At 40.0% G+C, this 22,000-nt stretch overlaps 1 protein-coding gene across 1 annotated transcript in view; it reads left to right on the plus strand.

Moving 5' to 3' along the window:
- Positions 1–2,503: 2,503 nt before the first annotated feature.
- Positions 2,504–22,000, plus strand: part of pafah1b1 (platelet activating factor acetylhydrolase 1b regulatory subunit 1) — a 47,790-nt gene continuing 28,293 nt past the window's right edge. The window contains 2 exon segments of the mRNA NM_205830.1: positions 2,504–2,789; positions 19,811–20,025. Coding sequence (NP_991399.1) covers positions 19,994–20,025 — 32 coding nt within the window. The 5' untranslated portion in view covers positions 2,504–2,789; positions 19,811–19,993.

Raw genomic sequence — 22,000 nt, forward strand, 5'->3', positions numbered from 1 at the left:
GAGTACTGACTCTCTCACACACATACAGAGTACTGACTCTCTCACACACATACAGAGTACTGACTCTCTCACACACATACAGAGTACTGACTCTCTCACACACATACAGAGTACTGACTCTCTCACACACATACAAAGTACTGACTCTCTCACACACATATAGAGTACTGACTCTCTCACACACATACAGAGTACTGACTCTCTCACACACATACAGAATACTGACTCTCTCACACACATACAGAATACTGACTCTCTCACACACATACAGAGTACTGACTCTCACACACACATACAGAGTACTGACTCTCTCACACACATACAGAGTACTGACTCTCTCACACACATACAGAGAACTGACTCTCTCACACACATACAGAGTACTGACTCTCTCACACACATACAGAGTACTGACTCTCTCACACACACACACACATACAGAATACTGACTCTCTCACACACATACAGAATACTGACTCTCTCTCACACACATACAGAATACTGACTCTCTCACACACACATACAGAATACTGACTCTCTCACACACATACAGAGTACTGACGCTCTCACAGAGTACTGATTCTCTCACACACATACAGAGTACTGACTCTCACGCACACACATACAGAGTACTGACTCTCACGCACACACATACAGAGTACTGACTCTCTCACATACAGAGTACTGACTCTCTCACATACAGAGTACTGACTCTCTCACATACAGAGTACTGACTCTCTCACACACACATACAGAGTACTGACTCTCTCACATACAGAGTACTGACTCTCTCACACACACATACAGAGTACTGACTCTCACGCACACACATACAGAGTACTGACTCTCTCACATACAGAGTACTGACTCTCTCACATACAGAGTACTGACTCTCACGCATACAGAGTACTGACTCTCACGCACACACATACAGAGTACTGACTCTCACACATACAGAGTACTGACTCTCTCACACACACATACAGAGTACTGACTCTCTCACACACACATACAGAGTACTGACTCTCTCACATACACATACAGAGTACTGACTCTCTCACACACATAGAGTACTGACTCTCTCACACACATAGAGTACTGACTCTCTCACACACACACAGAGTACTGACTCTCTCACACACATACAGAGTACTGACTCTCTCACACACATACAGAGTACTGACTCTCTCACACACATACAGAGTACTGACTCTCTCACACACATACAGAGTACTGACTCTCTCACACACATACAGAGTACTGACTCTCTCACACACATAGAGTACTGACTCTCTCACACACATAGAGTACTGACTCTCTCACACACATAGAGTACTGACTCTCTCACACACACACAGAGTACTGACTCTCTCACACACATACAGAGTACTGACTCTCTCACACACATACAGAGTACTGACTCTCTCACACACATACAGAGTACTGACTCCCAACCTCTCACACACATACAGAGTACTGACTCTCTCACACACATACAGAGTACTGACTCTCTCACACACACATACAGAGTACTGACTCTCTCACACACACATACAGAGTACTGACTCTCTCACACACACATACAGAGTACTGACTCTCTCACATACACATACAGAGTACTGACTCTCTCACATACAGAGTACTGACTCTCTCACACACATAGAGTACTGACTCTCTCACACACATAGAGTACTGACTCTCTCACACACACACAGAGTACTGACTCTCTCACACACATACAGAGTACTGACTCTCTCACACACATACAGAGTACTGACTCTCTCACACACATACAGAGTACTGACTCTCTCACACACATACAGAGTACTGACTCTCTCACATACAGAGTACTGACTCTCTCACACACATAGAGTACTGACTCTCTCACACACATAGAGTACTGACTCTCTCACACACACAGAGTACTGACTCTCTCACACACATACAGAGTACTGACTCTCTCACATACAGAGTACTGACTCTCTCACACACATACAGAGTACTGACTCTCTCACACGCATACAGAGTACTGACTCTCACACGCATACAGAGTACTGACTCTCTCACATACAGAGTACTGACTCTCTCACACACACATACAGAGTACTGACTCTCTCACACACACATACAGAGTACTGACTCTCACGCACACAGAGACAGCTGTCACACAGGGGAGCGCAGGAATTGCACAAACAAACTCTCCTTTCACGTGAACGCGAAGGGCAAGCATGCTCCCTCTTCCGTCATAATGGCGCCTGCGCTCTCCGCCTTCCCTGCGTCATTTGCCTTTGTCATCCCTCCCCATCTCTCCCCCTCCTCGTCCACGCCTAGGCAGCCGCCGCTAGGGCGCAGGCGCGGTTCCCGATTAAGCAAGCCCACTCCCCACAGCCGGCCGGTCGCTCCCTCCTCCTCCTCTCCTTCAGCGGTTGATATGACGTCACCGCGCTCCTGAGCTCCGTTTCGCTGACAGCACGGTGGCGGCGGCGGCTTCCCTGAGAGCCCCGGCGGAAACCACGGAGAAGAAAGGGAGGCACGGACCCTTAGAAAGGAATAGCTGCAGAGAAGACGGATTCAGTGCAATTTGACAGGAAACAACGTACATACAAGCGAGCCCCGCCGACCTCCACACCCAAGCTCTTTATTTTTATTTATTTGATTTCTTGTCACCTCGTCAGGCTCTAACTGGGAGCCTCATCCCCCGCCCTTCCAGAGACCTTGCCCAGGGGAGCTGCCCGGCGGCCATGAGAAGAAATCCTTCTCCCGCTGTGTGCTTGGGATAACCCTGCACGGTAAGTGCCCGGCTAGATCACCGGGCGGGAGAGAGGCGGGATGCAAGGCCTTGTCTGACGATGTGGCTGCTGCTGCTGCTGCCGCCGCCTCCTCCCCTCCCTCCTTCATCTTCTCCTCTCTCTCACTTTCTCAAAATGGCGGCCAGCCGTTACTGTTCCTAGCCCGCAGGGGGGTGGAACAGGAAAGCTTTAGGCAAGGATCTCCTGCTTGCACCTTCCCAGCTGTTTCATGAGCTGCTTCCCCCAGTCTTCTGCTTGGAAGGCTTATAATAGGGGTGCTTGTGGGTGTTGTTTGTGGAGGGGTGGGGGTGCAGTTTGCCAGATCATCGCTTTAAACAAGACGCCTTAATGGTACATTACAGCAACATGCCTACTAATGCTGTAGCTTGGCTATAAAACCTGCACCTCCTGCTATTGCAGAACCATTTTTCCCAGCTGTCAAAGGATGGTGGGAGTTAGAGTTCAGCAGCAACTGGAGAACATAGGGTAGGGCGTCTTTGACATCACAATCAGTGAATCCTCAGACATGTATATGCTATAAGCATCAAGGGATGGTCTGGTACCCCCACTTGTTTAGAGCTGCAGGTTTGATGTCTGTTGTGCCCTTGATTAATGATTTACTAGCCCTTATTTATATGATTCTTTGCTGCAGTGATGTGTGTGTTTGTGGCCTACTAATTGTCGTTGAACTGCAACTTTCAGCCAGCTGTGCCTGGGGGGCACATGAATGTTTCTGTGGAAATGAATTTCAATTTCACTTCTGTGTCATAAATGCATAGTTTCAGTTAAAAGCATATAATGTGGATTCAGTTGATTCATTTGATAAGCCGTTTACTAATAAAAGGACTTTCACCTTAACGAGATAACTGCTGTGTATCAATTTAACTCGTGTGTGGCAGGGGCATTCCATGTTTGTACACGCCCGCCCCCGCACCTTTTCCAGTATTATGTTATTTTTAATTCTTCCTGCAACATCTTGCTAACGGGGATGTCTTCACCATCTGGACAAGGCTACATCTCTAAACAGCATTACATAAGGGCCTCTTCTTGTGCGGAACATCAAGAAAAACAGGGGGGTGGGCCTAGAAGTGACATTTGTCATCTTTTGTGTCATGCAAGTGCTGCCATTTAAGTCTTCTGACATATAACTTTTATAGTTGAGTGCTCACATCATGATAACATTCATTTACATTGTCATGCCCTGGTGTCTCCAAGGATAGGGATGATGGGTTAAGTCCATAAAGGGCTATGTGTATTATGCGATGCTGTATAGGTGTGTACATGTTGCAAGTCAGACACTTGAAAGGCTTGCAGCAAGAGTTGGGATTGACACATGGGAAATTATGATGGCTGAAACTAATGGTAATTACCTGCACTAGTCATCCGGATACAAATGTTTCATACTTATTTTGTAAAACATGGGTATCTTTTCTCCTAATGTTTTAGCAGATCAATAAGTCTGCTATAAATCTGACATCCATTCTCTCATTTGGTTTTCTAAAGGTGATAAGTGCTATTTTTCTTTAAATCCATGCTTTGTTATTTCTCTAGAAAAGCTGTTTTTTTTTTTTAAATCTCTGTCATGTGTGCCTATGTAAGGCATTCAGATTAACAAATGAACAATATATTGCTTACGCCAGGAATTTTAATCATGACTAGGCATTTGTAACCCTGTTTTATTTTATTTTTTTATGGGTTGCGTGTTCATCTTTGAGTGCTGTAAAACTGCCCTGTGTTTGCATGTTGCTGATGGTTCTTGTGCAATTTATCCTTAACCATTAGTATTCTGGAAGAGAAAACATAGTTTCTATATTTCTATCTCGATAATTAAAATATTTATAATATAGATGTGTGTGTTTAGATGCTTCCCAATGTGTTCAATTGGATAGAAGCGATTTTGTTGTTTGTCTGGTTTTTTTTTTTTTTTTTGGGCTCATAATAAAGGATACTGCGCACCGCCGTCAAACAGGGACAGAGAGGAAACTGGGTGGAGTAAGGAGGCAGAGGCGATGCTTTGGCTCTGCAGCTCTGCTAAAATAGTGTATTTGGCATCATTCAGGATTACACAGCTTCACAGTACCAAATTATGTGACTAAATCTGAGCAATTAAGAAACTGAAAATTTCTTTTAAACAAAGCTTTTGCTTTTTTTTTTCTTCTATACACTTGTTGAGGTTTTACTTTATATAATTAATACTATCAGACAATTGTTTTATATTTTATCTTGTTTATGTGGAGAATAAATATTTATTGTTTTATTTGTCTGGTGACAGTAAACTCTCCACAGTGTTTTAAAGGGATTCTAGCATCTCAGCCTGACTAAAATGTCACTATATAAACCTTAAGTTTTGGGTTGAATTTGAGCTATTTAGTAAAACAAAAAAACATTGTTTACTTCCATTTTCGTTATCAGTGGTGAAATGTTGCTTCCTGGATATCCAAATGCTTGGACTTTACAACAAAGGCTCTGTAAAACACCATATACCCACATTGTGACATTTAATTGCTGAGATATTTTTATTACTTCTGATTTCCTCTGCATCAATTGCTTGGTTAAAGGTATGTTGCCAGATTATCCGTGAACTTTTACAGTTCATTAAATGTTAGGATATTTTATATTAGTATATTAGTAATGGAATGCTCTGCATTGTTACTTTACATAGAAGGGTTAACATTTTGTATACACTAATACCCTATTTTCTACTTTTGCTTTACAGAAAGCTTTTTTTAAAATTTCTGTCCAGGAGTGACAAACCCTTTACCCAGTGGTTTTAATGTGGTTTATCCTTACTCTTTTGTTTTCTTTGTTTTTATTTTTTTAAATAAAGCTCATTCTTTGTCTTATGGAAAGCCACTCCTACAATGCAGTGCCTGATTAATGCTTTGAAAGTTGTTCTATCATTGCATCTTTAAAAAGTTATATTAAATATTATCTGTATAGTATAATAGTATAAATTGTTATCAAGCTGGTATCTCAATATTTTATTCAAATATAAATGTACTAATTGCTGTTAAGCAGCTATAGTATGTATTTGATTTTCATGGGCATTTAAACTTTTTTCTTGCTTTCGGCCATGTTACATGCATTCTGGTTTTGTTGACTAGCCCTGCAGCACATGCCATGCTAGAGGCTAGTGATTTTTAAGATGGGCATTGTTATATAGGTGTGGCATTATTCACCTGGCTGTTATTCCACTGTTTGCTGTAGCTCTCCTGTGTTCTCATTGCCAAAGCAGGTAGGATATTGTAGTGGGGCGGGGGGGGGGGGGGAGAGTACCTGGTTATAGGAAAATAGAGGGGGACAAATCTTGAAAAATATTATGGGCAAATATTCCATATTCCTGATAATGTCCCGTCACAGTCTTTGACAATCTGTAACATGTTGTTACAGTTTTGCTGTTTGCTGCTTCTCCCAGTAGAATGTGGAATTTCCTCTTCCCTTCTACAGAAGTGAAGTCTGGTATGTGATTGGAGAGTCTCAAGAAGTGAGTGCCCCCCCCCCCCTCTGCTGCATAACAAATGAACATCTTCCACTCACTCCTGGTCACATCACTCTCAGACTGTATTTGTCCTTCCGCTTTGAATTCCAGGCTTGGTGCATTCAGTCTGAACAAGTTCAGGGTCTGTCTCTCTTTGGGGTTTTGTAAACTTTTTCCAGGTATGGGGCCAGTTTGTATTCACTTTGCAATAATTAATAGACTTGCCCCCCCTCTCTCTCTCTTTCTCCACCTTTCTGCTTTTTCTCTCTCAGGTGGCATTACCTAAGTGAACCTCTTTTGCTCTAGCAATTGAGCCTTCTAGCAACAAGAGGTACAATGTAGTGTCCTGGCCACTAGTCCAGCCTTAGCAGTGGTATTCTGCGATATTTCACACAGTTATAAATAATAATTGTGCTGATGATCCTATTTTTTAACTGCCTATGGGTAAAGACACATGGGGCTACTAGTAGCAGCTACAAAAATGCTGATCATTTACTGGTAATTGTCTCAATATGTGTTTTAGCAGAGGCAATTCTCAGTATTGTCTATGGCAGGGGGATTTTCAGGCATTTAGTAGCCAAGACAAGTATCTGCTAATAAGTTGCTCTGCGTGTCTTCACCCTAATGGCAAGTAAATACTAAAGTTATCCATCCAAATTTACACAAAGGACAAATTTATTTAAGTATGAGCTCACCACAAATTCACACACTCTCTGTTCATTCCTATGGGATGTTTAGATGTGTTTATCAAATGGTGAACTTTCTCCCAATGATGGATACACTTCTAAAAATTCATCATTGGGTGAAAGTTCACCATTTGATAAACACATCTAAAAATCCCATAGGAATGTATAGAGAGTGTGGGAATTTTAATGTGGTGAGCTCTAATTTCAAACTTTGATAAACCTGCCCCAAGGAATGATTATTTGGCAGTTCTGCTGAATTTGAGTGAATGATAATAATTAAGGGCAATGTTATTTCTAAAACACCTTCTAAAATACACTGGTTTATTTTTAGGGTTGGAAATGTATTAGAATGTTGCTATTTAGGATTTAAATCTAGCTCCATTCTGCTGTCAGATTCTATGGACTGTGATCTTTTTTGAAGCACCTTTTGATTTTATTACAGCTCTCTTAAGGTCACCCCACAGTTTTTCCAATTTAGGTCTGGGCTCTAGCTGGGCCATTCCAGAATCTTGCTGCTCCTTTGTGAAGCTGTTGCTATGTTGATTTTGTATGTATGTAAGGGTAAAAATATATTAAGGGCAAGGGCCTCTTGGTGGCCTCTCTGACCAGTTTTCACCTTGTCTTCTCATCAATCTTAGAGGGACGTGGTGATCTTGGTACAGTAACTGCTGAGCCATATTATTTGCACTTGTTGATAATTATCTTCACCGTTCTTCATGGAATGTTTAATGAATTGCATACTTTTTTCATACCCCTGTCCTAATACCTTTCATTGATGTTTTCCTTTGATGTTTTGAAAGTTCTCTGTGGACTATGGTTTTTTGGAGTATGAGAATATTCTTTTCATTCATTTCATTTTTTCATTCGCTTTTATTGATGTCTGTTTGAAATAATACTAAATGTGATTGGTTAATTCTAAATAAAGCCACATCCTTGATTCTTAAAGGGATTCTGTCATGATTTTTATGTGTTTTTATTTCTAAATTACACTGTTTACATAGCAAATTTACTCTACCATTTAAAATTGTATTCTTGAACCAACAAATGTATTTTTTTTCCAGTGTGTAGGCAGCAATCTTCTTTCAGAAGGAGCCAGCACTACACATTAGAACTGCTTTCAGATAACCTATTGTTTCTCCTACTCCCATGTAACTGGAGGAGTCCCAAGCTGGACTTGGATTTCTTACTATTGAATGCTATTCTGATATCTATTGGAAGTTGCTACCTTTCCATTGTTCTGCTGCTGGGGGTAAAGGGAGAGGGTTGATATTACTCCAACTTGCAGCTCAGCAGTAAAGTGTAACTGAAGTTTGTCAGAGCATAGGTCACATGGCTGTAGCACCCTGGGAAATGAAGGATATGGCTAGCCCCATGTGAAATGTCAAAATAAAATAAAAAAAAAATAAAAATCTGCTTTTGTTTTTGAAAAAAAGATTTCAATGTAGGATTCTGTGGGAGAAGCTCTATTAACTGATGTGTTTTCTCATGACAGTATGATTTTTGCTTTTCCATTTTTCACTGAAATGTTTTTATTTTCAACGTCTTTGTATAGATGACAATTTTGCAACGAAGGTGGATTTTTCGCTTTCTTTTTTGTATCAAACAAGATTCTGCCATTTTTCATGATGTGTGGGCTTGTTATATCCAGTGGATCTGTAATGTTAATTTGGTACTATAGTTTATATTTATTTCAGTGGCAACCAAAAGTTGCAAACCGGCATATTTGGTCAAGTATCTAAATTGTATGAATATCAACAATTACTTTAAGCAGTTTGAATATTTTGGATTGGTATGCCTTTAACAGTTTCATGCCTGCTATTTTACATTTCCAGAATGTTTGGTTGGTTTGTTGGCAATTTGTTAACTTAAACATCGCTACTGCAATAGGCAGATCATTTTACATTCATTTAAATGGAAAGAGATGATAGGGTGATTGGGCTTTTTGATAGATACAGCATATATTGTAGTGTACATGAGGCCTTAGAAATCTGAAGTTACAAAGAAAATATCTCACAAATCTGCTTTGATGGCTTTTGTTGCAGTATTTATATTACCCGATCACATCTGTTTTTTCAGCTAGAAGAGACCACCTTTAACTAGATAATGTGATCATCTATGGAGTTCTTCAGAAATTAATAGATTATTGAAGTGGTTTATTAGATACTACCAACGTTTTTGCATATCTTTTGTCCAATATATCTCAATCTGTGATTTACAATTTACTGTGAAATGTTTGTAAATCTGTTTTAAGTTTGTTTCAAGCTAGCAACCAGAAGTTCTGTGTGCTAAAGATGAGAAACATTGCTTGCTGCCACTATTTATTTTGATTATTAATACTGGGGCCCAGCATGGTTTTCCAGGTTATTCATCATGTTGTTCAGGAGGACCAGTATGGTCTGAAGTCTGTTGTGTGAGTGAGAAATGGTATGTTCTTGGGAACTTTCTCAAACATTTCCAGTACTGGAAAAAATAAATAAAAGACTACCCTTTAAACTAAGAATAATATGACTGCTGTATTTGCTGTGTGCAAATGGTATAAAAGATATGGAATACTGAGATAAAGATAATATGATGTATGACAATACTGAGCATCAAGGTAGGCAGGCACAGACAATGACATGCCAATGACATGATTTTCTGCAGGAAAACTGATGGTGGAAAGGCATTTCGCCTGCAATAGTAGAGATCTATTGCTGGCAACTAAACCACTCCTTGGGACATCAGCCTTAGGGAAGGGCCTCTATCTGCACCTCAAAGTATGTTTGAGTTGCAAGTCCTCCTTTGTGTAGATATTCCTGTTTCTCTCAATTGATATAGAATCAATCTTTTCCCCTGATCAGTATTCCTGGGTCAACTTTGCCTACAGGTTTCTGTAAGATCAACCATCATTGAATTAAGCACCGTGGCTTCATAAGATTTATTTGTGTATTTAGAGCTCATCACAATAAAATTCCACTACACGATTTATTCCTATGGGATTTTTAGTGGGTGAATTTTACTGAGGTGAGCTCCAATCTCACACTTTGATATATCTGCCCCTAAAACTGAAAATGTACTTAACAGCTACTGTACTGTGACCAAGAGACAAACCTGCCACTATAGTTCTTAGCAGAGCTGCTTCCATGCTACTGTTTAGCACAGACCAATCACTTGGTCTGCCATTACTTATTTATCTTGTGTCCTAGAAACAGGACAGTGTGTGTTCTTCATTAAGACCAGATGTGAAAATGGTGTTAAAGGAACAGTACCACAAAAAAATCAAAGTGTATCAAAATAATATATTATGTACTATTGCCCTGCACTGGTAAAAGTTGTATGTTTGATTTTATATAAACAACACCGTAATGGGAGTAGACATTTAAATTGAAAAAAGGATAAAAGCCACAGGTTACATAGCAGATAACAGATACATTACATAAATTCCCATTGTATTCTACAGAGCTTATCTGTTATCTGTCATGTAACCTGTGCCTTTTCTCTTTTTCCAGTTAGAATGGCTGTCCCCATGGCTACACAGCAGTTTATTTGTGTTAAAATATATATAATAAAAAAATTAAGAATGTACCAGTGAATTATACTCTTCTAAATATAGAAGGATTGTACTTATAAAAAAGACTTATTTATTGAGAAATTCCACCAAAACCCCAATAGCCCCGTCCATCTGTTCTACTTCCTGCTGGCTGAATCCTCTGGATGTGCAGGGGAGCTGGCGGCACTCTGTACACTGCACTGGATAGGATAGGAACTAATCAGAAGCTAAGCTGACCTGATAGGAAACTGAAGCCTGTCTTTGCTTTTTTGAGTGCAAAGCTGTGATTGGCTCTCCACCTCCTACTGTGCTTCTGGCATCGACTGTTGGGATACGCCCACCCTTCATTTGAAAAAGGGACAGAGAACGAATAGGATCTATAGGGAGCTCCAGTAAAGGTGCCATTTTTACAGATAGGATTAATGTTTAGCCCAAAGTGAAACCGGCACCATATATTATTCATAATTGCCTACAAAATTAGAGTTTTTTCCATTTATCCAATATAAATCAGGTCAGATAAATAAGTAATCCATTGTACTATTGTAAACAAATAACTGGAAGGATGGGCTAGTGATAATAGTAAAAATAAAAACCAAAATAATTATATTAATGGATGGCCTGATGCACCATCACGATATGTAAATTAAGTCTCAGATGCAGTAATTGGTAATTTTCATAATAAGTTTATCCCCAGAAGTCTGAAGGTTTAAGAACACCAAACAAAAAACAAACTAATCACTAAACCTGGGTGCTATCCAAGCCAGTAGTACACAAAATCAAAATACAGATGCACACCAAGAAAAAACTAGACTTTTAATCAGCATCATTAAAAAGAAAACAGGCTGACGTTTCAGCTCCCATCTCGGACAATTCCTCTACCCACTGTTTGTTTAAGGGGCAATTTTAAAAAACCATTTATCAGTGGGTAAAAGTTAGAACTTACTCTGAGAAATACACTCTGCATGCTCTAATTTAGCACTTTAAACAATCTGCCCCTTAGTGTCACACATCTCCTACTTTTATATTCCTCCTTCCTTGCTCAGTGTCTGGGCTGAAATAAAGCTGAGCTTGTCTGTTAATTCTCCCACAGGAAGTGGTCATAACTGTAAGTGACAAGCAGGATTCTGCAGTAGCAGCCCAAGACCCTCCACCTACTGTGGTTAGTGGAATGCATTGTTTTTGTTTTTTCAGTCCTTTAAGGTGATGGCGCATGGGGTTGCTTTTCCACTGAGGTAAATCGGGTACCCCATTGATGATAAAGAGCCCGAAAATGCTCTTTCTTGGACATTAATAGGAATTGTTCTGCTAAAACACTTCAATTGAGTAATCGCATAAAAATTCCTTTGTGTACAGCAGTTCTCTGTTGCAGCAGTGAAACTCTATTTCTGGGTGCTTTCTCGCTCGAGAGGAGCACAGTTTCCTAAGGGTGACATAGTGCTCTGTGTGTCATTATCCTCACTCTAATTACCAGTAATGAACTCCTTATCTGTAAATCTGAGAAGCAGGCTTTTAGGGTTGCGCTAGAGGTAAAAGGGGTAAAGAAAAAAATTTGTGCTTTTTCATATTTTTTTTTCTTATGAGACATTTACAAGTCTGATTTGTTGGGCTTTTGTTAAACACACATTTAAATATTGGTGTATTTTAAAGGAGTATAAGGGTTTTCTGCAAGGAGTGCTCTGCACAGTTCCAGCCAGGGCTATGTCTACAAAGCATTTAGGTTTGCATTTTCTGTTTCTGGTGTGCTCTGACTTACCCCTTAAATTCCAAGGATATAGGCAGGTTAATTTGCTCCTGACTATTGTTTGTGTGTGTTTTAGATTGTAAGCTTCATTGGGAAAGGGTCTGTTCAGGATGATGGACTAGTATAATAAAAAATGATAGGTTACTCATATCTAGGTGTGTTTTGGCTTCAGCATTTGAGTTTATGTGATGTTCAAGTACAAATGACTTTTGTATCCCAGACATGTAAAGATCCATGTCATAGTTACTTATTTTAGCTGTGACTGATTCTTATTAATTGCAGTTAAAAACTGGTTTGAGGCAGTATCTGAATGGCTTTTGTTAATTTCTTTATTGGGAAAAACAGACAATAACAAAACCTACCGTATGTGCCAATGCCTTTTTCTGCAAATTGTTTTTTCTGTTCTTAGTCTGCACCTAAGCATCACCTCTCCATTTCAGTTGAGTTGCAGCATTTCAAGAGCTTTCTGTCAGAAAGTAACTATGCTATGCTAATGATTTTCAGCTGATAGAATATAGGACTGTTTCTTTAAAGGGCATGTCAAATTCGAAAATATTTTTTTGCATAATAAAACAATTAAAATGACTTCAGGTTTGCTTTATAGGAGATCAAGTTTTTACACTGTAGGGTTTCTGGATAAGAGAGACCATACCAATGAAAACACCCCTTTAGACTTCTTTCCCAAATATCATGGATTTAGTCAATACTTTTGAATTTGTTTTGTTACTAGCTAAATAAAACATTTATTTGCATATTTTAAATGCTTTGTTAAACCAAAACAGTTGCCATTTTTGTGACAACTTGGCCATCCTAAAGGCCCAGCTTCAGCTTTTTTTTAAGATGGTATAACTGAATAGCATAACTGAAGCTGCTGTGAATAAGCAATGCTAATACATCTTTTTAAACGTTTGCTAAAGTGGAAACCCTGGAGAATGCCAGATTTTGCATACCAATCATGGACAGCTGCATGGCCTCATTGGTGCCAGGGAAGAAGAATTTTTTTTTTTTTTAACATATGAGCAATACATCTCACAGATTTAACATACCTGGAAAACTTGACTTTTTTTCTATTGTGAGGTATAATCATGTAATATGTGATTGCTTTTAAACATTGATTTACGGATTTAGTTCATGGCCATTTCAGCTGCTTTTTGTATGATACAATGAATAAGCTAGTAACGAAAAAAGTTCTGTCGTGTCATTCAGTTTAGTTGCCACTTTCAGTTTAGAAAGAGATGTTGAGAATGAGACTTCCTCTAACTGACCTACAGACCAAATAAATGCGATTACTGGTGCATGTCCCTTTTCACAATAAAACATCTTGAGCACAAGAGTAAAATTCTGCTGACATGACATTAAACTGAACATGTCAGCAAAATTCAAACTGAATATAATAAGCATAGTCCATTTTTCGCACTATAACTGTTTATTTCTGTAAGGGGGTCTTCAGTTTCTTGAAATAATAAAAGTATTATAGTATATTCACATTTTGTATATACCCCATTTGTATTTTGCTATCATTTTTTGTATTTTCTTGTATGTGTGAGTTGTACCTTGAGTTTTCTTGTAATCTGTAGGTATGAATCTGTACATACTGAAGGAAAGTTGTCCACCCTAATTTACTGATCTTATTCGGTGAAGCATTTTTAATGTAATTTTTTTGTTGGCTTTAGTTCTGTGCCTAATCACAGTGCTTTTACCTTACCTTGATAAGCTGTTGAGGTCTTGATGACACAACTTTAAGGAAGCCAAAGATTTTTATAGCAAAACTTTTTTTTATTAGTGACGTGAATGGCATTGATAACATACAGGTGGTAAGAGGGTTTTGCAAAACCTCATGGCCTCAGCCTTTGTGGTCTCAACCATGCAAGGGCTCTAAAGTTCCTGTGTGTGAGCTGTATTGACCTCTATGAAACAAAGTGTTTTTGTATAAAAATTGCTATTTGTCTCAAAAGTTTAAACTGTTCCGAGTAACATCTTTGAAATAGCTGATCAGCTAATTGCAGTCAAAATGGCCTTAATGATAACCTATTGTTTCTCTTACTCCCATGTAACTGGAGGACTCCCAAGCCGGACTTGGATTTCTATTGAGCAGGGCTGTGGAGTCGGAGGCAATTTTGGGTACCTGGAGTCGGAGTCGGCAAAAAATGAACCGACTCCGACTCCTACTAAATTTAAATGGGAATAAAAAAAAAAAAAAAAAACAAGTTTTAATGTCCCAATTCACAAACAGTCATAATTAATTACTTCTGTGCTATAAGAATAAAGCCCAATGCACACAGTGCATAAACGAACACGCTGAGTGACCATGAAGCTTTTCATTGGCTGTATGCTTCAGTAAATGGGACGTAACGCACAGTTACGGTGCGGCAGCTCCACTGCGTCGGGTTCTACTGGGAACCCAGCCTAACTCTCACTGATAACTAGAAATACCTGTATACGTGAAGGGAATGGATAGTCCATAGTTTAAGACTGAAGCTTTAAAACATTTGAAAAACTGCTGTAATTCAGCTGTAATGTTAGCTTAAACTTTAAACATGACTATGGGATTCTAGGGAAATCATTAGAAGTAGGAGTATAGATAAAATTGTCTATCAGTTTATTATCAGTTCGTGTTCGTGTTTTAAGTGCCCCTTCTCACCTGCCCCTTCCTGGATGTATAAAATACATTATCACAGTGCTGTCCAACTTCTGCGGTGCCGAGGGCCGGAATTTCTCACGCATACATGGTGGAGGGCCGCTAATGGAAGCCAGTTTTGACCACTCCCCCCTTTTAAACCACACCCATTTTATCACAATGGTGGTAGTGCAGCAAAAACCCAAAGGCTTGGTCCTCACTGCAGGGATATCAACCATCATTCATATGTTAAAAAATTATATTATGTCATATTAAGAGACACCCTAAAATCCATATGACGAATCCTCCCCTGTGGATAGCACAGCAACCCCCAGCATATAATTACACACCTTAGGGACCATTTAATGCCTATTTCCAACTGCTAACAAACTCCCAGAACAAACCCCTGCCAGGTTCACCTCCCACAGGCACCATAGGGTAGAAAGAGTATATGGCACACACAGGCAGCACTCTGCCTGCCCTACGCTACCTGTGTGTGCCATACTCTGCCTGCCCTATGCTGCCTGGGTGTGCCATACTCTGCCTGCCCTATGCTGCCTGTGTGTGCCATACTCTCCCTGCCATATGCTGCCTGTGTGTGCCATACTCTGCCTGCCATATGCTGCCTGTGTGTGCCATACTCTCCCTGCCATATGCTGCCTGTGTTTGGGTCCTACGGGAGAAAAGCGCTTTACAAATGGTTGTTGTTGTGCCATACTCTCCCTGCCATATGCTGCCTGTGTGTGCCATACTCTGCCCTACCCTGCCTGTGTATGCCATACTCTCCCTGCCATATGCTGCCTGTGTGTGCCATACTCTGCCTGCCATATGCTGCCTGTGTGTGCCATACTCTGCCTGCCATATGCTGCCTGTGTGTGCCATACTCTGCCTGCCCTGCCTGTGTGTGTGTGCCATACTCTGCCTGCCATATGCTGCCTGTGTGTTCAATACCCTCCCTGCCCTATGCTGCCTGTTTGTGCCATACCCTCCCTGCCCTATGCTGCCTATGTGCCATACTCTGCCTTCCCTATGCTGCCTATACACAGGCAGCATAGGCCAGGCAGTACTTACAATGTCTGAGGTGTGAACAGACGAACAATGTGGGTGATTACAGCCTGAGCAGGAGGTGTGAACAATGCAGGGGGTGAACAATGCAGGGGGTGAACAATGCAGGGGGTGAACAATGCAGGGGGTGAACAATGCAGGGGGTGAACAATGCAGGGGGTGAACAATGCAGGGGGTGAACAATGCAGGGGGTGAACAATGCAGGGGGTGAACAATGCAGGGGGTGAACAATGCAGGGGGTGAACAATGCAGGGGGTGAACAATGCAGGGGGTGAACAATGCAAAGGTGTGAACAGTACAGGGGATTAGATGTTTAAATAATACAGAGGGATTACAGCCTGAATCTGAGGTGAGAACCATGAAGTTAATCTCAGTACTGATACCATTTAAAGTGGGCCGCCAGTTGGACAGCACTGCATTAGCATATTAAAAACAGAGGAGTCGGAGTCGGGAGTATCAGGAACTGAGGAGTCTGAGTCGGAGAATTTATCTACCGACTCCACAGCCCTGCTATTGAGTACTATTCTGATATCTACTTTTTTTTTTTTTTTTTTTAAATAAAAAATCTATTCTACCCTGCACAATGTTTATTATTTTGAATGCTTTATTAGAAAATACCTTTTAAAACTTTGCATCCGGTCATTTCAAATACAGCGATCTTCCCTCTGCACAATCCACTATGTGACGATCCACATCTTCTCCTAGCCTTCCTTCTGTACAGGAAAACAATTGACTTCCGGGTTTGCAGTCGAGCAAGGAGGAGATGTGGATCGTTGCATAGTGGATTGTGCAGTGGGAAGATCACCATATCGCTGTATTTGACTGGATGCAAAGTTTTAAAAGGTATTTTCAGTGTCATTGATATAAGCTAACAGAGGCCCACACCCAATGTTGGACTTTAAAAGGGGCTTCAACAAAGAGTCCAAAAATCACTGCTTTAGTATCATGCAACTTTGCACTGAACAGAAGAAGGCAGCTAAAATAATGCATTTTTTTTGTATAAGATAAGTATTGTTTGCAGGCCTGGTTTAGACAACAGATAAGAGCTGTCTAAATACAGCTGTGGATAGCAAACACCCTACAAAAATAGCTTGATTTAAATAAAATGTTTTTGTACATTATAGACATAATTGCTTTGTCTCGCCAAATGTTTTTCATTTAAGTGACAAGTATACTGATCTCTCCAAGTGGGTTGAAAAGATGGCTGCCTTATGAAGGGTCCATACAAGGTCTGTTTCATTTGTTGAAGCCAGCAGGTTGAATGATTGAAACAGCAGCTTGCAGCTCCTCTTCACTTTCTCAAACCTATGCGGGCCCATTGGGAAAGGACTGCTTTAGTGTGGCTGGGTGGTCTCAGGTGAACAAGTTTTCTAACCTGCTTAATTTCTGGCCACATATTTATTAGTCGGTGGTTGGGAGCCCCCTTACATGGGCTATTAAGCTGAAGACTCGGGCAAGTTCAGTCTGCAAAGTGCAGTTTCAAATGCAAGTTGCAATTTTTTTTATTTTATCCTGTGATTCCAGCATCTCTTTGTCTTGAGGAGAGCAATATCTCTGACACAATTGCAGCCGTTTGCGGTTATGCATGTGATTCAACACAAATCGGATGCTATTCCAAGGAAAATAATTTTTTGTCAACTGATGTCCACACCCAATTCTTTTAGCACAAGCCTACTACGTTTATTGACCTAGCTCATTATGGGTACCCTGGGTTCCCCTACATCAGGCGCACTGTGCCTGAGGAGGAGCAGATTTAGATGCAAATTCCTTTAAAAGAATGGCCTTTCTCCCCAGAAGGACTGTTCCAAATGCTGGGCTTCCACAACTGCACTGCACAGGTCTAAATGACCCCTTCATTATCAGCCTGTGTATAACCAGCTTAAATGGGTGGTTTGCGTTTAATATGATATAAAATGTCATATTATTTGCAACTTTTCAATTCTTAACTTTTTATAATAGATTTGTGCTTCTTGCCACTTCTGTATCTTTCCAGCTTTCATGTGAGGGGCACTGACACCAACAGCAATAAACGTTTTTTTTTTTTTTTTTGCGATGCTGTAATTTCCCTGTGTATATACCATGCTATATTTAATTTATAGGTAAATTGCTTATTTACCTCATTGAGAGTTAAAGGAGGTAATGGGATGTTATTGGTGGAGCAGGCTAATAGCAGGGGCAAACTCTGAACTAGTGAGTTTTTTCAGTGACTACAGCAAACAGCCAATTAGTAAACATTGGCTCATTTTTGTCTAGCCTGTTACTGGTGGAATGTAATTGGCAAACATACATGTTTTTGTTTGTTTGTATATGGGGGTCTTTGTTTTTATGGGGTCTTTATTAAAAACAAGACAAAACAAAAACTTTTCTGATTTGTAATTACAGGTTGATTACTTTTGCTTTATTTGTGTTTCCTAATTTGTGTTTTTTTAATTTACTTAATTTTTTGTCTGTTTTTATGTTAAGTAATTATATTTAAACTGTCTACATGATTTTAGTAACTGGGAAAGCCACTTTCTTTTGCAATCCTCAACTCGGCATTTCTTTGCCACTTTCACAGCAGAAGTGAGGTGTTGAAAAGGAAAATTGCTTCCCCCAGCTGTTCAAGAGAGGCACATGTAAGTTCACGTATTTTATAATGCCATGGTATGGAAACATTCATTTGTGAATGTTACCGAATGGTAAGCATTAGAGGTGGGAGGTGGTTCTAAGAGGTCTTCAAGACCTGCTTTTCTATGTTTGTTGTTTGCCTGGAATCTTCATAATTGCATGATACAGATATTTTTAAGCTTTGATGGATGGAGGTGCTCTATGAGCAACTTTGTTGGATCAGTCTAGCTGGGTCTTGTAGCAGGGACTTTCTAGCAACAAGCTCAGATGCATTGCAAGTGATGGTCTAAAATAGTTCTATAACAGCAGCACTGCAATTTTAAGTAATTAGTATTAATACTCATTTTGTATGTTGTGGCTATTGATAAGTTGATACATCTTAAAAATATGTTTTATTATTTTATTCACAACTTCTGCGCAAATTACTACTGCATAGCAAATTATAAAACTTTCATTCTTCCCCTACTGAAGAGTCTCTTATTGCTTTATCATGTCATAAGATGCTGTATCTAAATTTTATCTATCTAAATTTTAATATTAAATGTTTTGGGGTATCACAGATAACATTAACAGGCAGTATACACCAAAAACAGGGCAGTTTGTTCAGATGTCCCTATCTACCTTTAAACAAACAAACAAACCCCTCCCTTCTCTAAACAGCAGGATTTAAACAGCTCATTATCAGGGGCTTTTCAGTGGACTTCTTTAGGGCTCTGGCACACGAGGAGATTTGTCGCCTGCGTTTTTTCCCCCTGGCGCTTTGGCGACAAGTCGCCACGACAATACCCACGAAGAGATTTCATGCGAGTTGAGCTCCAGGCGATCTGCTACCCATGGTACACTCAACAGTTACCCCTCCCTCATGTTTACTCAAGTCGCTCAGAAAAGGGTCTGTGTGCGATTTGAAACAGCAGACGACTTGAAGTAGCCTCGTATGTTTTGACGCTGGCGATTTCCATTGATTTAGCATTGGCGTCTTGTCACTCGTCTTGTTGCCAAATCGCTCTTTTAAAAATCGCCGGCGACAAATCTCCTTGTGTGCCAGAGCCCTTAATGGTCTTTGTTATCAGTAAGTGGAAAAGTAAAACCGGCTTCAAATTTGCTGTTTCTGACACTTAACAAGAATATTTCTTAAAACAATAGGCAAAAAGTATATTGAGTATCAGCCCAATTCACTGAGCTCATGTCCCATTAAAATGTATTGCATATACAAAGATGTAGGTCACATATATTATACATGTAGTATTATTTATCTTTGCTCTGGCTCTAATAGTTTTTTTTTTTATTTTTGTATGCAGGTGGAATGAACCGTCCTTGTTGAATGACTCCACATTTTTCATGAAACTTCATCTGGAGGAGAATTATTCTTACTTCTGAAGCCACTCGGTGGCACACTTTCCTACAAACCCAGTTTTCATAAGTTGCTGAAGAACTCCTGAAGGTGTCCCTTTTTGTTTTGTATAAGTGGGACATTGTTCATCATGGTGCTGTCACAGAGGCAAAGAGATGAACTGTAAGTGGTTTGAGCTTTTATTCTCATGTTTTTGAATTATGTTCATTCTAATCTTATACTGTAACAGGTTTTACCCAAAGCAAGCTAAATATTTCTGGCACTTCTCAGCCAGCTAAAAAGCACCCTGTGCGATTAACAAGTACTCATCACTTTGTTAATTTTGCATATTTGATGTTTACTTATACATAGGTTATTTTGCGCATTATATTATGAAATTAGTTTTATAATGGAGCTCCGCATAATGACCTGATTCCACTGCGGATAACCGGTACACCTCATGCAGTTCTTTCTGAGGACCCTGTACACACACGACCTAGCCAACCTGGTTTGACTTTTTAACTGATATGGTTTATTGGGTTTAATAATATATAATATTGGGATTCTGAACCCACACCCAGTTTAGAAATACAGAATATTTTGGTGAGGTCTGCCTGTGTGGGGCATCCTAAACAGTTTTGTTTGGAGACCAGATCTTGAGACCTTTTAATAAGGCTTGTAGAATACCATAAGTTTTTATGGTATGTTTGATTTTCTTTAATTACTTGTATGTCATTGTTTAGGTGATGCATGTTTTTCTACTGGCCTATAAATCTGTACCTCTAAGGGCTCTGGCACACGGGGAGATTAGTCGCCTGCGACAAATCTCCCTGTTCGGCCTTCCCATAATCTGGAGCTTTCGGTTTAATGGATCCTATTCCTGTACTATTTTATGTACTACCTATGGAAGAATCACCTGACCAATGCCCATTAGCCTTGGTACATGCAATTTGTTTAGGGCTGCATTTCCTTTGCACCAATTCTCTATAAAAGAGAATCACCTGTTTCCTGTTTACAGCAACTTGACAAATCAAAGATTACACTACATATTGATAATATAATTGCAGCTGCTTTCCTGCATTTTGTGAAAGTGATTGGCAGGGGGTGCCTCTTAATACCTGAGGTAGCAAACCTGATGCCACATCCCCATCACTCCAGGGCCAAGGTAAATAGGGAAAACTGCCAGTAAAGAGAGCACAACTTCACTACAATTGGAACTGAGATTTAGCTAGCTATGCTGTCCCCTTATGTCACTTACAGTGCCACCTAAGACAAGGTTCTCTGTTGCCTCAACAGGAGTCCACTGGTGACTGGCTGCACTTTTGGGTATTTTTATTTTTCCAGTTCACTCCAGAGTAAATCACAGCAATCCAAATGCCTACATTTAGCCCTTATTTTTATATAGCGCTGACTCATTTATGCAGCTTTTTAGAGATTGATCATTCACGTCAAGCCCAGCCCAGTGTTACACAGGGTTGAAAAAAGACCAGAGTCCCTCAAGTTCAACCCTTCCAAGTAAACCCAGCAGACACAAACCTATACTGACCTATTTATACACTATTTATACATTAGAGCTTACACAAATGTCCCTGTTTATTTAAACTGTCTATATGCTTTTGTTATGTAGAGAAAAACAGGTGTATCCAGAGTAAACCTACATAGTCACAGGGAGGAATGCAAACCGCTTACTGACAGTGCCTAGGTCATGATTGAATTCAGGGCCACTGCTCTGCAACCTCTGAGACAGTGTGCCCACCTGTATTAGCATATCTGTTGTATCAGATAGGATGTCCAAAATTGAGCGTACTGATTAGATGTGATTGACTGTGTGAGATACTTCAGCTGTTTTCCCCACTCAGTGCTACATCAATAGTCCTCTCATTGAAAAGGGTAGGGCTATTTTCTGTCTTTTCTGTTTGATGAAAGATAAGCCTTCTCAGTGTGAATGACCACCTTCTGACAATTCTATAGCTGTTCTCATTTTATCTGCCTGATAGCCTGTTAGAAATATGCTCACATCAGCGTATATGCCCATTATAAACCAGACAACCTCTAACCGACCTTCCTGCGTCTGCCTGAACAATTGAGTTCAGCTTTTTGTTGAACCCTTCTGTTGGATAAGTCTGGCTATCATTAACTTTGCCTTTCTTACAATTAA

This window comes from Xenopus tropicalis, chromosome 2 (genome assembly GCF_000004195.4).
Source record: "Xenopus tropicalis strain Nigerian chromosome 2, UCB_Xtro_10.0, whole genome shotgun sequence".
In the NCBI taxonomy this organism is placed as follows: Eukaryota; Metazoa; Chordata; class Amphibia; order Anura; family Pipidae; genus Xenopus; species Xenopus tropicalis.